Source organism: Rhyacophila brunnea, unplaced genomic scaffold (genome assembly GCF_057557595.1).
Source record: "Rhyacophila brunnea isolate RB1 unplaced genomic scaffold, BYU_Rbru_1.0 scaffold_22, whole genome shotgun sequence".
Classification (NCBI taxonomy): domain Eukaryota; kingdom Metazoa; phylum Arthropoda; class Insecta; order Trichoptera; family Rhyacophilidae; genus Rhyacophila; species Rhyacophila brunnea.
In genome coordinates, this window is record NW_028232882.1 from 19,705,621 (window position 1) to 19,723,144 (window position 17,524).

Below are 17,524 nucleotides of genomic sequence, written 5' to 3' on the forward strand. Positions count from 1 at the left end.
TAATAATTGCCTCTACTATTTAAATACTTAATGATCGTAATTATCCAAGTTCGTATGTAATAATAACATGCGGCAATCGCTTTTTCGGTTTTTTTTCGGATTAAGTAATAAAATAGTTTTTAAGTAATTAACTATTTTTTTATTGAACGAATAATTCACAAGATTTAAGAATGTACCATTATAATAATTGAACATTTTTTAAATCACTTCTGAGAAAATATATTATAAGGTATCTACTACTTCAATTACTAACCGCCGTCACGGTCATTTCTCCAATATTTTATGATGGTACTTACTCGTACTTGCTAACAATTTTATAATAATACTTTTTCCAAAAAAAAAAAATCTATATATATATATATATCTGTATATTATTATATCTATATATTTCTATAATTGACAATTAAACTTATTACATATTGTAAGGAATAACAACACAAAATAATAGCATGTATAAATTAATTACCATTGGCTGCTAATATTAGGTAGGTACCAATATCCTAAGTATATAATATCCACCAAATAAATAGTTACTAACATACATATTAAATTAAATTAACAATCAGCGCATTCAAAAATAAATAATAGCATCGCCTTTATTTTCATAGAAATACCTAGATTAAAAGTAAAATAAAGACAAACAATGTTTGATTAATAATAATTTGAAATAATAATTATTTTTTACGTCATAGTAGTTGCCGGGTCATACTGTAGAATTCATATAACCGTTGGGATTTTGTGTCATTTATCAAAACAAAATGCAGTTATTTAGGTTAAAATACTCACTTCCACAACTCTACTATAAGTTCAGGGCGATCTGGTGATGTATCAGCTATGAATGAGCTCTTCAAATTTAATGAATTCACTATTAAAACAATAGTAACGTTAAAAACAATATCAATAAGACGAAATTTGAAAGAAATCTCCGGACGGCCGAAAAATATGAAAGTGGGCGTGATTGTTTTAGAGCTAGACAGCGTGAATGTGGGAGCGAGATGCACGGTGTGAGCGCGGTTTGATTGGCTAAAGTCATATTCGGGAAATAAACAGTCAGCCAGAGATATATTTCGACCGAAATTAATTTGGATATTCAGGTACGAATAGTTGGACATTCGGGAGAACACCACGGAGTAATTGTAACTTAACATGGCGTATTCGGGTTTTTTTAAAAAATATCTCTGTTCCTAGATAAAAATATATTGTTTCTATAAATGATTTCGGTAGAGTTCGATAAAAGAAATTGAACTGCATTAAATTGTCGATTTCGACAAAAATGGATATTCGGGAAACAAATCCTATAGCGACGATACTTTATTTGTAAGATCTTAAGGGGGGGGGGGAGGCATAGAAATTCATTATACTTCATCATTATCAATTAATATATACCTAGTATTAATTAAAGCTTTAAACATATTTTCATATCATGTCATACATAAGACAAAGCGATGGAGACTAATATTAGTCTATGGAGACTAAACTAAAACAAAATTGGTACTGATTCGTGTCGTAGCACCACTGGTACTGGTGGGGGTATTGGAATGTGGCTCTTTCTACCACTCCCACTAACCTCCCCCCACCCCACGCACCATCTGGAACATTGGGCCCATTGACCATAAAGTCTAGTTTGTAACCCCAAACTGTTTATTTGTAAGATCTTAGTGCTCGTCCGTAGTCATCTGGCGGGCGCGGCGCGGCGGCGTCTTGCGAAACTCAAACGTAAAACCGTGTGTATTATGCTCCAAAAAAGACACTGTCTACAAACATTTTAAGCACGGTTATACGTTTGAGTTTTGCAAGACGCCGCCGCGCCGCCCCCGCGCGATCACTACGTTCTTGCACTTAAGGTAAAATGGTATTTCTTCTCATTAAAGTTTGATTTTTAGTAAAACGCGTGTTTTCGAATACATATATACCAAAGAGATTAGACTGTGGAGAGTGAACATATCATCATTTTCGTACGAACACGTACGAAGCCTTACGAAACAGGAAAAAAAGTCTGTTGGCATTACTGTACGCTGCTACTTCACTAGCGTTTGCTTTTATGTTGTAAAAAAACATGGCGGATATTGTTGTTGTATTTTACAAAGATTTCAGATGTTATTCGGCTAAAAAGGTGTTTTTAATGGAAGAATACAAAGGAGTAACAGCATTTCGGAACAATATATGCATATTATTAATTATACATTGATAGTTTTTCCTAAAACATCTGTTACAATAACAATTATGTCAAACGTCAAAATATTTACTCTCCAATGTCATGTGCCAGGGCCGCACTCGTAATATTATTGTGAACCCAAAATATAAGATTTGTTTTTCAAAGTAAAAAAAAATATTAGTACTTTCTAGTTAATGACATTCATTATTTAGATAAATTTATAATAGTTTTCAGAGTTAAATATATTTTGCCCTGCACCAAAGCGGAGGCATTCGTACGCATCCAAAATTTAATTTAGAATATTTAAATAATAAACTTTTTTGTTAATAGCAACTGTATTTTTAGAGAATTAGATAATCACATGTATGATACATCGTCATTAACAAACCACGTCACAAATTTAATGAAACTTGTTTCAAAAAAATATTTAGAAATAAAATATCATTATTTAGCGAAAAATGCAGAGCAACAAATCAACCATATTAGACAATATTTTAATAGATTAAGTATACTTAGGAATCAATAGTATTTCAAAATATTATTTTCTCAACGCTAACTTTCATACATTATATTTCAAATAAAACCATTTTCGTTTTAAATAATCTTTTTTTTGTATGAATTCATATTATATATGCAGGGCTTCTCTGATAATAATATTATGTTAAATAGATAAAATATTGTAATTAACTATATAATCAAATTTTCAACATACCTACCTTATTTTGTGTCTAATATATTTCTTATTCCAATATTTAACCATTTGCCATTAACTGATTTGTGTATAATTTTTCATAATATTATTGTGTTTTTTGTGTTATTAAAAATAAAATACTTACATCCATTTACATTATTTTTTCTTACCCTGAATCCTAATAAAGTTTTTATTGCGGGAACTTTTTATAATGAAAATACGTTTATCATAAATTGGTTGTAAGTTTGTGTTGATAAAAAAAAATACTCAGTGGGGCGTTTTTATGTCCGAGTATGGCCCATTTGCAGCAAAGTGTACCTAATTTCAGAGAGGTAGAGCTTTCTACCACAAAACGAGTACACACTGACATTTGTGTGCTACCTCTGGGGGAGGAGTCCAATCTCTTTGATATATACTGTTTTCAACAGAAAATATCTCATAAACGGTCAGAGATTTAAAAAAAAGTATGATATAAAAATTTTAGAAAATTTAATAAGCTTTAAAATTGTATATTACAATATTTTTGCTACGACCGACCGTTTTTGAGATATAAGCGAAAAACCAAAAAAAATCCCAAAAATTTGCGGTTTTTTGCCCGCCAAAAGTTGTGCCGAAGTCATCCGAATTGGAAAAATGGTTTTTTTCGTACTCATTATTCATTATATACAAGTAGGGGAAAAAAATCTTCTACCCGACCTTTTGCAACCATAACGTATTTTTCGGTCTAATTTGACTGGACTATTAATCTCACCCCATTTCACGGTATATTAAAATGTCTCATGAGGAAATTTTAAATCTAATAATGTATGGAAAAATAGTTTTATTCGACTGACAAGTTTTTTAAATATCCATTCGGAAAGTGTCATCTGGGATTCTGTTGTGATGAAAATTTAGGTTATTAATCACGATTTTTAACAATAATATTACCGTTTTACTGAATTTAATCATAAAACCTGATTTAAAATGGCAACCAGCCGACTTGAAAAAATTGGGACCATATTTTCCCGGTAAGCTGTTGTTTATTTTTATTATCTTTGCAGACGTTTTAATACACCCCGGTTATTCCTTAGGTTAATTGAATAAAATTTCCTTAGCTATCATGTAATACTTAATCAATTTTATACTGTAGATGACATTTTCATAATTAATTAGCCGATTCTATGAGTGTTTGAAATAGAATATCTGTTTATCTATGGTTTAAAAGATTTATACAAGAAGTGTTCCATTTTTGAAATTTGGTTGCGTCTGAATTTGCGTGCTTTCTGCTGCATATAAATAGAAAAGCGGGAAAGTATTTCGGCTATTTTGTTTTCTCTTCGCTTGTGGTAGGTTGTCGTGTAAATTTTCTGATAAAAATGCCCAAAGAGTCTTTGAAAAAAAAGATTGTCGGAAGTGTAATGGACTTTAACGGTTCCATGGAATCTCCTTGCCCGCGTAAAACCATGAACTACAAAGACGAGAAGTCAAACTACAAAAGACTCTCGAAAGGCATCAATATTATTGATACTAAAGCAGGCGGGGACTATTTAGTCGAAGAAGGAAATAGGATGTCTACCCCGTTGAATCAGTATGAAGGAGTGAAGCAAAGCAGGAGAAAACAATTGGACGCCTTCACCTTGGGCGCCATCAAAACCAGTCAGCAAAAAATTGAAGAACTTTTGGAAAAACAATCAGAAACCAGGTAAATCTTTTTCTTACTTTTTCAAACACAAAACCTCAATGGTAACACACATTCATATTATAAATATACATAAATTTCATACCAAAACATTGATTATTTAACTTACCTACTTATGTAGCAGAGAATGCATTCAAGCTTCTCTGCACTTTTTTGTAATCGATTGCTGCGCTTGTCTTATAAAGTAGGTAATTGTCAAATTCAACCCCATGCCAACTTTTTCGTCTAAATGAGACATTTACTTATATAAGAACAGCACCTGTACACGTGCATGGATTTACTTTCACCAATAGTGAGTATTTTAAACCATTGTGACAATAACTCTTTACACGTAAAGACTGCCTCTCCAATCTCATTCTTCAAGAGTAAGCGAGATGCAATGTTGTCATTTTATGTTACTATTTGACAGTCATAAAAATCGATTAACCTCAAAATAAGTCTGCGCGGTGTAGTTCCTTTTTTTTCGGCAGGTTTGCCACTATCATTCTACTGCGCGGATGCAGATATCGAACAAATCCAACTGCCGCGTGAAAATTCAGAAGCTTCTGAACTTTTTGATTCATGGCTGCAATAATATTATGTACTGTCAGCAGTAAATCCATGCTCATGTAAACGGGGTATTAGACCGTGACAATATTATTTTATGCAAAAAGTACGGTGAAAAAAATATTCTTTTGATATTTTTTAAATTTTTTAGAATGTTGTTTCTTGAGATAAAAATAGTTTCACCATATACTTATTATTATTGGCGCTACGGTTTGGTGTGTACCACGGCTGACTCCAACATTGCTCTCTACTCCCTTGAACGCCAGTTGAACACTTAGAGTCTGGTGGGTCTTCTATTCCATTCAGTCACCAGAGTTGTAGTCGGTACTCCAGCTTTATCGTTAAGCGCTTCTATGCTGATGTTCATCCTTTTCATATGTCACACCCAGTGGAGTCTTTGGACTTATAGAAATTTCATGATACACTTCTCATAATTTATAATAATTCGGTACTATGATGGCAGACGGTTACAACTGCAGTTTTTTCACTTTTTAAGTTTTCTTCCATAATATGTTTCAAATTACACATTCTTTGATGTGGCAAAATATTAGAGCTGCAAATTTATTGGACACAAAGTAACATTACTTAAAAGATATCTGCATCTGACCAAATGTGAAAAAAGTTGATATGGCAAAAAGATATATCTGCTTAAAATTCAATATAAATAAAACTTCAATTTTTATAAAAGAAATGATTTTTGAGGTTTGTGTTGGGATACTAATTCCGCTTAATTTGATATAAAATACTTCAAAATATCTTAGTGATGAAGCCCACCAGAAACGGCGCTCGGGGCGCTCACTACGAAGTAGGCCCCCTCTCACCCGCTCATTACCCTTCACCTATATAATAAGGGGCATGAGAAGCACAAAATAATTATTATTATCAGCGTCTCTCATAACAAAGCAATAAAAATATTATTTTATTTCTCGGCGGCTTGTAATTCATATTCACGATGACATAATTCTACCAACGAAATATCGGACACCCAGCAACTAAACAATGAGTTTACTGTTATTAAATAATGCCTACTCGCCCGTCTATCGACAACGCGTCCAGAAGCGAATAAAATAAAAAGCGTGCGCCCTTTTTGCTTGCCGTGTTCAATGGGCTTTGACATATTTGACAACGTAGTATTTTCGTTAATTCGTCCCGCTGAGAAGCCAAACAACGCGTGAATCATGGGGCGGGCGGGCACAGTGCTTCGTCAAAACCAGTGTGCTCTGTCATATTTGATCACGTTGTATTTTCGATGATTCACATTCAAAATGCGTGAGCGCCCCGCACGCCCGATTCTATGTGTCCGGCGCCTTATAAACCGACTCTTGTCAGACATATTTCAAAACTGTGTTTTTGCTCTCCTGTAAAATTGTGTAACAGCAGTTGTAACCGTTTGCCATCATAGTACCGAATTATTATACACATACATAATTTGAAAACACCTCAGAGAAATATATTACCAGCGGGACTCGACCCCGCGTGAAATGTGCTCCACCTGTTGTCTGAGATGTTTTCAAATTATGTATGTTCAATAATGAATGTTACATTCTCAAATCTTGTAAATTACTCGTTGAATAAAAATAATTGTTTATTTATAATACCATGTTGTAGGAGAGATTGCAGAGATAAGTTGTCTCAAAATCTGAACACCATACTGGATCAGTACCAACAGGACGTGGCGAAGATAAAGGAGAATGAGGAAAAACTGCAAAAGATGCAGGCGAAGGGTGCACAGCAAGCGGCGGCTTGTCATGCACAGATCCTATCGACTCTCAAGGAAATCACCACCGCGTTTGACAAACAGTTAGTATATCATTATCATGACAGCACCCTCTTTGTGGAGTAGTGAATCCCATCGAGAATTTGCAAAAACCTTTCAGAAAAGTACAACTTGGAACCTTGTTTTAAAATAAGTAATGAGTTTGGCCATAATGCCGGATCTGCTTATAGCAGTGGTTCTTAACCGGTGCACCGCGAAAAAATGATAAAAGCAGAAAACTCCGTGAAATAGTAAACCTTTACCGGGTGTACGACAGGACAAGATGTTTTTGATTCCATTTATTCATATTTAGAATAATTTAAAATATCATGGGAGTTATGTGTAGGAATTTGTATGGACGGTGCTCCGTCAATGGTAGGCTCATTTAAAGAATTTGTTACCCTCAAATCCTATATACTATTTATCTATCTATATCTACGCACTGATTTTTACACAGGGAATCTCTAGTTTCGAAAACACTACCAGCACCACTAATGTGTAAATATGGTAAATTTCATCAAATCGAGACCTTTAAAAACATGCATTTTTGAAAACTTTGGATTTCTATGGAAGCTAAGTAACGAATGTTTGCTTTTTCACACTGTGTAAGTGAGGTGGTTATCTACGGGTAAAGTTTTATGCCGATTCATGGAACTTAAGAATGAATTGTTAATCTTTTTCCAAAATGAAGGTGTGTGGATGATTTTGTAAAATGTCTTCAGAATGATATTTGTGCTAAAATGGCATATTTAGCAGATATTTTTGATTACTTAAATAATGTTAAGACAAGCATTCAAGGAAAAAATGAAAGATTTTTGACATCCACTGACACTGATTTCGGAAAAAATTGAATAATAGGGAAAAATAAAGTGGATATGTTTCCTTCACTTAACGAAAACATTGCCGAGGGAATTATTTCCGCTATAACAGAACATTAAACTTTTTTTGGAAGAAAATATTGCATATTACTTACTTTCCTTCCTTAAATATAGAAAATTATGACTGGATACGAAATCCATTTGCTACAATTGATACATCGAGTTATGAGTCTGGAAAAATTCATATGTTGTTTTCCAATGTGTATTTGGACCCAGATTATGGACCTAATAGGTCAACCAAGTGACTAACATCCATTTCTCGTAAAACAATATGGTCTTCTTAGCATTTAACATAATTTTGCGATGTAATCTGTAGCCTTAATTTGGCAATGCTGCAAGACGATTGCTTTCCACAAATCAATATAACGTCTCCTTTCAGGTCTGCCAGCGTGGATGAGAAACATAAGAGTCAGCGATTAGCTTTGGAAGCAGATGTGGCCAATGAAATGCAATCTCTGCATCAGCAACTTCTCGCGGACTCTCGCAAAGAGGGCATGGAACGGTTGCGCCAGACTCTATTTGACGCCATACAATATGAAATTTAATCAAGAATATGCAGGTGGCTGATTTTATCTTGAAGTACACAGTAAAAATGACAATAAAATTTCCTGGTAAACTGTTCAGTGAAGCTTTGAAATTAATACATATCAGCAATTAATAAACTCTTAAGAAGTGCAAGAACGTAGTGGTCGGCGGGCAGCGGCGGCTTGCGCAACTCAAACGTATAACCGTGTGTGAAATGTTCCTTGACAGTGTCTATTTTGGGGCAAATCACATACGGTTATATGTTTGAGTTGTACCAGCCGCTGCCGTCCCGCTGCCCGCCCGTCACTATGGCCAAGCGCTTATATTTGCACTCATATAATATGGCTTGGTAAAGTAAATTAATGTATTTTGAGTTGATGAAAAAACTTCTAATTTGACATAACTTTAAAATTTATGATCTATGAGGCAAAAAAACCACTTCGGTTAATTATCCCGTGAGAGACCTTAAAAATTATAATTCAGATTTATTATCTATGAGAATTTGAAAGCATTTTGTTTAGTTTATTTTTAAAATCACCTTTAAACAGACGGTTTTTTAACTGAAAGATTTATCTGCAACCTATTTAACTCTTTATCGTTTCATACTAAACTTTGAGATAAAACTCGCCATGTTTGCCAAATTACTACAATATTATTATTTTCTTGTTTACCATAAGATTTAAAAGGTGTTAATTGATTTTTATTACGGTAGAAACTCTAATCTATACACTGAAGTATTTTGGATTCAAATAACCCAAATGTGTTATTGTCAATTATTTTATGGCTATTGAATATTAAATGGGCAAAGAGCCCACAGAAGGCAGTTTGGCGTGGATGTGGAATTTGCTTCTGACACGCAATTTAGTCGCTATGTCTCGGAAAATAGATCGACAGCATATATATATATTTTTTAGATTTCCATCTAGAATCCTTCCACAAATAATTAATTAGACAAAATTTCAGATTAATACCACCAACAAGAAAAAAGTTTTTAATTTGCAAAACACTACCGACGAGCAGTGTGAGAGGTGTGTGCCATTGCACCAAACCTCGTACTTACTATTGTATGACAACATCTTCTTGGCTACGCTTCTAGGCGCTGCTGTCTACTAAATGGGAGGAGCTTATTAGTTTATAATGGAATTGCGGGTAAAATGGGCGGAGCATGTTAGTTCACATTTTTAACACGTAGCCAAAAAGATGTTGTCGTACAATAAAATAGGTCACCCAGTCCACCGTTTCTCGGCTAGTATTCTGTACTATCAGTTTACATTTTACTTTATATGTGTGGTTAGACTGTTCGCCAAACCGTAGCTCGCCCTGCCACACTCTGGAATTTATGCCTTTGGTTAGAATGTATTAACATATTATTTTATCATTAATTTTTAAGATTCAAAAGATATTATTTGATAAGTAATTAATATTAAGTATAAACTCTTTTATTCAGTTAATATCTTTGTACCTATTGATAACATTTAGCTATGTATTGTCTCTATAATATATTGTTTATTTGACTATAGTTTTAAGTGTCCATTACTAATTAAATATAATATATCTTATGTGAATTGTTAAATTACCTAATAAAATTATCCAAAACCTCACCCATCTGTTATATTTTTGCATCATACTATGATACAGGAATTGCTGAAGCTCTCTTAGTGGTAATTATATGGATTGAATTATTGTACCCCAGGCAAGTTTAAAATGGCGTGTTCGTTTTATTTAATAAATTTCAAGATTTATAATTGCAATTAGAGAATTATTGTAGACAAAATTACAATGAATTAAACTGAGAAAAAACTCACATTGACAAATATTTAAAAAATATAGCTTTTAAAATTGCTACATTATTCAATAGATTTAAAATATATTAAATAATTAATTCCACTTAATTATTTTGAAGAAAAAGATTAGTCCATGACAAAAAATAAATAAGACAAAAATCACTGGGCTATCATAGGCATGGCCCCTACAAGGGGAGGCTGACAGGGCTCTAGCCTGAGGGCCTGGTGTGGTGGGTCAACTGGATAAGTGAGATAAACACACATCACAAATTGACCCTAATAAATTGGCGCTAATTTACTTCAAATTTATGATTTTAAAACGTCTAGTTATGCGGTGTAATTTTTGATGTGTGTCGATACTCAATAATTCCAGTGGATGTATTAAAAAATACTCTTAATTTTACCTCAAACACCATTTGAAAAACGTTACTGTAGAGCGCTATACTGCCTTTAATCTTAGTGATAGGTAGGGGGGCCTACAAATATCCTGGCCTGGGAGCCCGCTTCAGGGTGTGGGGACCATGATCAAAGTAATCAAGTTTCTCCTCAAGAATCAAAAATTTGTAGACAGATTGGACAATTTCTTTGTATAATGTTCTCAAGTTAAAAACACCCTGATTTATTTTACTGAACAATAAACAAAAAAAATATCTATGATAAGATAGTTAAAGAAATATGTTGATTACTTGCTGGTATTTAAACTGCAACATAATTATTGACGATTCTTCTTTCTTCTTTGTCCATATCCGCCCCTTAACTGGAGCATATGGACACCACGCGGCGCCTCCAAGAATCCCTGTCGCTCGCCAGTCTTCTTGCTTCGTTCCAGGTCAAACCAGCATCCCGTAGCTCCGGCGTATACACTCTGTAGATTGTATTTAGCGGCCTTCCAGGTCGCCGGAATCCGGTTGGCTTGAAGAACAGGCAAGCCAGGTTAAAGTTCTCTTCTGGCATCCACAGCACGTGGCCAAGCCAGGTCCAACGTCGCCTCTTCACTTTCAGCGTGATGAGAGGCTGCTTGGTGCGTTCTCTTATCTCCTCGTTGCTCCTAAATTCATACCACCGCACACCCAGTATTCGTCGCAAACATCTGTTTTCGAAGCTCAGTATACGGTTGCTCTGAGCCTTCGTAAGGTGCCATGATTCGCTACCGTAAAGCAGCACCGTCAGAATGCAAGCGTCGAATAGGCGGCATTTTGTTTTGACCGAGTACAATTGTCCCAGACATTTCGCATCGAGTTGAATGTTGCTCCAGCCATTCCCATTCGGATAGCGAGCTCTTTCTGCAAAATGCCATCTCCCGTGATGTGTACCCCCAGGTACTTGAAGCTGTCGACGCTCTCGATGTTTTGTCCATCGCTAATCAGAGGGAAATCTGGATCAGGACAGGTGCTATTACACAAGACGTTGGTTTTCTTCGCGTTGATTTTCAAACCAATGCAAGAGGAGTTGTTTTGCAACCTGTCGATTGTCTCTTGAATGCCCTCGATTGAGTTGTCGAATAGGACAGCGTCATCGGCGTATTCCAGGTCGCATAGCTTCACCGTGGGGGTAACAGGTACGCCTTGGTCGGGTGGTATTGACTTCCGTAGTATGAAGTCAAAGAGAATGATAAAGAGAAACGGTGCAAGGACACAACCCTGTCTGACTCCGGTCGTGACCCCGAACCATTCCGTGACAGTGTCTTCAATTCTGACACAGCATTCGCTATTCTCGTGCAGGCTTTTGATTATGGCAATGATCTTGGGAGGGATCCCGTATGCTCCCAGTATCATCCAGAGGGGCGGTGCGGACTGTCGAAAGCCTTCTCATAATCCACAAAGCAGCAAGCCATCGGACTGTTCAGCTCATGGCTCTGCTGGAGAAGACATCGAAGGTTGTGGATTTGGTCTGCACACGCTCGACCAGGTAGAAACCCGGCTTGATTTTTCCTCAGGACGTGCATTATTGGGTCCCTTATTCTCATCAAAATGATGTTTGTCAAAATCTTTCCCGGAACACTGAGTAGCGTAATGCCTCGATAATTGTCGCAGCTTAGAGGGTCACCTTTTTTAAGAAATGTGATGATTTCACCGTTCACCCAGTCTCTTGGGCAGCGCTCTTCTTCCCACACCTTTGTCATCAGATGAAACATAGGGTGCAGGATTGTGCTCAAGCTGTACTTGAGGAATTCAGGATAAATCCTGTCTCCCCCCGGTGCCTTTCCGTTCTTGAGCCTTTTCACAGCCGATTTTATCTCGGTGTGCATGGGCGGGCAATCGGAAATGTTGGTCGCTCGGGGAATGTCCAAAAGTAAAGCTTCCGCAGATATATCAAAGGGATCCAAAGGGGGTGGGCGTTTCAGCACTCCGCAGAAATGATTCTTCCAAATCTTCTTGACGCATTCTGCGTCAGACTCTATTGCTCCACTGAGACCACGAATGGCTCTGAGAGTCGGTGGTCGCCTGCCGCAGACTTCACGGGTGATTCGGAAGAGTTTTCTGGTGTCATTTCTGCTTTCTGCCGCTTCAATTTACTGGTTCATAAAATTGCGCTTGTCCAACCGCACGGATCGTTTGACTACCCTGTCTTGGGTCTGGTAGTCAGTCCGGCGGTCCTCGGTTCGGTCGGAGTCTGTCTCCTCGTCTCTCAGGGCTTTCAGCCTGGCATTGACCAATTGACGATTCAATGAGCCAAAATTTCTTTCGCCAACTTTTCCTACTTTCTACTCTTTACAAAGTTTGTGGTTATAAAAAAAAATGTAAATTACCATTACTACTCATAAGCAATGTTCCCTGTAAGGTGTGCGCGCGCACACCTACCAAAATGTGTCCGCACACATGTTTGCATCCCCCGCACAGTCCTCACACAAAAATATTGTAAATGAAAGTTTCCTTTGCCAGATTTAAATTTTGCTCGAATGCACGAAACCATCACATGCACAATTCTTCGACTCATTTCTCGGTCGTAATTATTTTCAAAAGAGGTGGACTTTTGAAAATAATTACGGAAACACCCAAAGAACGAAAGAATAGGATTGAGATCGCTGAGCGCAAAAAATTTGGTTGCAATCTAGTCAAAGTGCAAATTGATAATATACTATTGACCATAAAAATAAATGCATCCATGCTTTTTGTAGGTACAAGATATTATTCATAATTATGTAAGTATCTAAAATACACAGATATTCCCGAAAGCTAGCAAGTAAAAATTATGCGGTCAAATGCATGAATGCAGTCATTAAAAAAGATTTTTTTGACGAATTACGGAAGTTTCGGTTTCATACATTAATTGTTGATGAAAGTACGGATATATATCGAGTTTCTTTATTTCCTATTTTTTATTTAAGTACATACTTCAAAAATAATTATCGTTGTTAGTGTTATTATTATATAAAATCACTGAAATTAATAAATACCTTAAAAATATAAGTTTTAATGAAAAATTGTATGTGTGTTTGTGGGGGGGGGAGTGTAAATTTACCGCACCGGGTGACACCAACCCTGCTCAGATGCGTTGACGATCCGCATACATAACAGAAAAATTAGAGGGAACGTTGCTCATAAGCAGAACATATCGACAGTCTCTATGTAAACTCGGACATCTACAAAAATGCAATTTTACAGGAGAGCTATTTGAAGTAAAATTTCTTAGAACCTCTATGTTTTTATTACTAGGCACCTGAAATTCAGTGTGTATTATAAATACTATTCACATTTTATTTACGCATTATTACATTCTTTCTAAATTATATACTTTTGGCAGAATTGAAATCGTCTGACTTCACGTTGACTTTCAAACATTCATTAATGGGACAACTACCACATGCCTCACTTTACGTTCGAAGAAGTCATATCAATTATTAGCTACTATAATTATCACAATTGAAATCATAATTCGAACTGCTCAGAGGAACCTTAATACACTTGCATCTCTAACATTTGCTAACGACCTTCTGTAACGTAATACATAAAGATAAAGAGCATTTATCTGTTTATGCGACTGTCTGGTGCCCAATGTAAAGACGGATATATTATTAACGGTGACCGGACAAAACAGAACAGAATAGTCATGGAACCATTATTAACACTGTTACATCTAAATTGTGCGTATTACATTTCTCCGTAGCACAGTTCGCCGAGAGCTTTTTTATCGGAAAGAGATGACATCTCGGTGACATATGGTCATCTCTGATTTTAGCAAAATTCATGAATGAAAACCTAACCTAACCTAACAAATAATAAAGTATGATAAACTATGCACATTAATAACCCAATCACTGCTGATTAATATTTAATTACCACATTTAAATATCATGTTAATTATATCTAATGGCCAGTCGCGGTGTCTGTCGACCATAATATTTCCGATACAACATTTCACAGTGAAGTGTGATACGGTGAACTGCATACGTACAAATGTGCGGACACGTATTAACACATCCGCATTTACAAAGTTCATTTAATAAAATTAGAGTATTTGTCCGTTTTTACATAGATTTTTTTCCGAAATTAAGTGAGATTTATTTTTTCCATTTATAGTAAAAAGTAAATGCTTTTTTGGTAGATGTCCGAGTTTACATAGGGACATTTTTTTTTAATGCACAATGAACTTTCTGTGAATCAAACACATAGTAAAAACAGGTGAATTTTGTCAGATACGTAATTTAGAAGTAGACTATGAGTGCTGCTTAACTACACTATGGGTGCGATTGAAAAGTTGATTTGTGATATTTATTTTATTTTTTTAAGTATGCAAGTCTGCATATAATTTTGCTGTCATTCTAGACGTATGAAAAGATAATACATTGATTGCATTTGACGAATTATTTGTTTTAGGGTTGAAGGACTATTACGCAGTGGCGCAATGCGTGTGGAGGACAGGCCCCTCTGGTGGGACATCTATCGAGCATTCCCCCCCTTGGCTGAGCCCCTCTATTCGCGCCCAGTCTCCAACATCCCCATCCGTCCTATTTTCTACGAAGAAGATAACTTAAGAGCGTAAGACTATTGTTAATTTGCCTTGTAAACAAAACAGTTCTATATTATATCCATACTAGTTATTGAGTTCATATATAAAGGTCAATTGAACCCATTTTGCAACATTATACAATTTAATTAAAGTTATTAGGTACCATTTTCGCTCCTAAACTTAAGATATGGACCTTGACAGAGAGGAAGATAATATCTTATATTAACAATTTTTTACAACGAATGTTGCCACAATCCATCAGATCCTTGCTTGTTCTAGTTAAAACATGCATTGAAAAACAACATATGAATTTTGTCAAACACAAACAAAAATCATTGATTACTTTAAATTCAGTCTCAGGAAATAAAAACTAGAATTGAGATCGCAAGGAGCGCCTTTCTCAAAATGAGACGCCTCCTTAGCAATCAAGATCTTAACCTAGGTCTGAGACTGCGTATGGTACGTTGTTATGTGCTCTCAATTCTTTTCTATGGTATGAAAGTATGGACGCTAAACCAAGAGATGTCACGGAGACTTGAAGCTTTCGAGATATGGCTGTATAGACGCATCCTCAAAATTCCTTGGGCTGACCGGGTGATAAATGTTGAAGTTCTCAATCGAATGGGGAAGGACCGAGAAGTTCTACGTAGTATCAAAACCAGGAAACTACAATACCTCGGCCACATTATGAGAGGACAAAAATACAGCATTCCCCAACTTGTCATTCAAGGAAAGATCAATGGGAAGCGTAGCAGAGGACGGCGCCGCATTTCATGGCTTAAGAAACTCCGTGATTGGTACGAGTGCAGCTCCACCGAACTGTTAGCAGTAGAACGGGTAGCAGACGACAAAGATAAGATCGCCTTGATGGTGGCCGACCTCCGCTAGGGGATGGCACAATAAGAAGAAGACTTTAAATTTAGCACACAAAAAATACGATTTATAAAACCGTATTATATCATGCATTTTTTTAGCATACGTTTTGGTCGCTGTGGAGTATTTAATATCGCCCTATGATAAATGTGCCTTAAATTAATTTTGAACCTTCTCGCTTTACAGGAAATTTCACAAATCCGGACAGCACCTGGGTACGGTGAAACTATCGGATGCTATAAATCAATCCAATACACAAAAACTCATCGATATTCACAAAAAATTAAAAGCAGTTAGTACCGATTTCGAAGAAGACTTGTATGATAAATGTGTGGCAACACTGAATGCTGAGCTGGGGTCTAAACCAGCCGAGCGACAACCGAGCCGCGAAGAATCCGAGCACATCCTCGACCCGAGAAGTGTTACATCACACCTGAAACTAACCAAAAAAGTTGAACCAGTTTCGGCACCTAGCTTAAAAGACATCTTCAAAGAATAAATTATTATATATTGCGTTCTTAAAGTATCATAGTTCTAAGTAGTTCTCGATATGTTTGAAATAAATGTTATAGACAATTAAATTTTATCTTTTATTTTTCAACTGGTACTAAAATAATATAATCGCGATATGGTAATAAGCGTGGCAATATTATAAAACAACGTTTGGGTTAAAAAATTACATTAGAAAACAAAATCACAAAACTAGTCATACAACAAGTAGAAGCAGCAAGGCATATATCCATACAACATGGCTTGGTGTATAGCTGAAACTCCTCCAGGGGAAGCATACACGCTGCACAACTTCACGATCTGCTCTGGTCTGAATATCACCACACTCACAAAGTAGGGGCCCTTTCAAGTCCCACTTATGCATCGTATAAACACAATTCAAATGCCCACATTGGATTCCGTTCAGACATGTCCTATATTTGCGTGGCTATATAGCCCATTATTAATACACATGCGTGGATTTACTGCTAGCAGTATGTATTGTTGCAACCATAAAAATAAGAGGTACTTAAACATTTATTGTTGTCCAACTCGCAACACTGCATGCATTGATCAAAAAAGTGGCTTTTGAATTTTTACACGATAGTAGCAACTTGCACGGTAGAACGATAGTTTCGATCCTGGCGTCAAAATATATGAAATACACAGCGCAGAACAACAACAAAGACATCTCACTTACACTGATGAAAAATTACATTGCCGAGATAATCAGCATTTTTGTATGTACAACATAGCCCCCACAAGGGGGGGCTGACAGGGCTCTAGCCTAGGGGCCCGGCGTGACGGGTCGACCACATAATTGAGATAAACAGACATCTTAAATATGCTTTAATAGTAAAAAAAAAGTCGCCTGTGGCGCTTTTTTACATTGAAGTCATTACCATTTTAAAATACATAGTCGTGCGATGCAATTTTGGTTTAATGTATGTTGATAGTCGACAACCACACTGAATTTTTATTGACCTCGAACACAATTTAGAAAACGCCACTGTAGAACGTCGGATGGATTTAACCTTAGTGATAGGTAGGGGGGCCCGCCAAATATCTTGGCCTAAGGGCCCGCTTCAGTATGTGGGGGCCATGATGTACACAGTTAATGAAATAAATTAGATTTTTGTGCTATTGCTAGCAGTGAATCCGTGCATGTGTACCGGACCTTTAAAGCCAGGAAGCTTGTC

The 17,524-nt window shown here is 36.2% G+C and overlaps 2 protein-coding genes across 2 annotated transcripts; both read left to right on the plus strand.

The window, feature by feature from the left end:
* Positions 1-3,696: 3,696 nt before the first annotated feature.
* mRpS23 (mitochondrial ribosomal protein S23) lies at positions 3,697-16,417 on the plus strand. Its single transcript, XM_085950007.1, has 3 exons — positions 3,697-3,853; positions 14,831-14,992; positions 16,023-16,417. The coding sequence occupies exons 1-3, from the start codon at positions 3,810-3,812 to the stop codon at positions 16,333-16,335; spliced, it is 519 nt and encodes a 172-aa protein (XP_085806133.1). The 5' UTR covers positions 3,697-3,809; the 3' UTR covers positions 16,336-16,417.
* LOC147070156 (synaptonemal complex protein 3-like) lies at positions 4,138-8,350 on the plus strand. Its single transcript, XM_085950005.1, has 3 exons — positions 4,138-4,527; positions 6,679-6,870; positions 8,084-8,350. The coding sequence occupies exons 1-3, from the start codon at positions 4,202-4,204 to the stop codon at positions 8,247-8,249; spliced, it is 684 nt and encodes a 227-aa protein (XP_085806131.1). The 5' UTR covers positions 4,138-4,201; the 3' UTR covers positions 8,250-8,350.
* Positions 16,418-17,524: the final 1,107 nt, after the last annotated feature.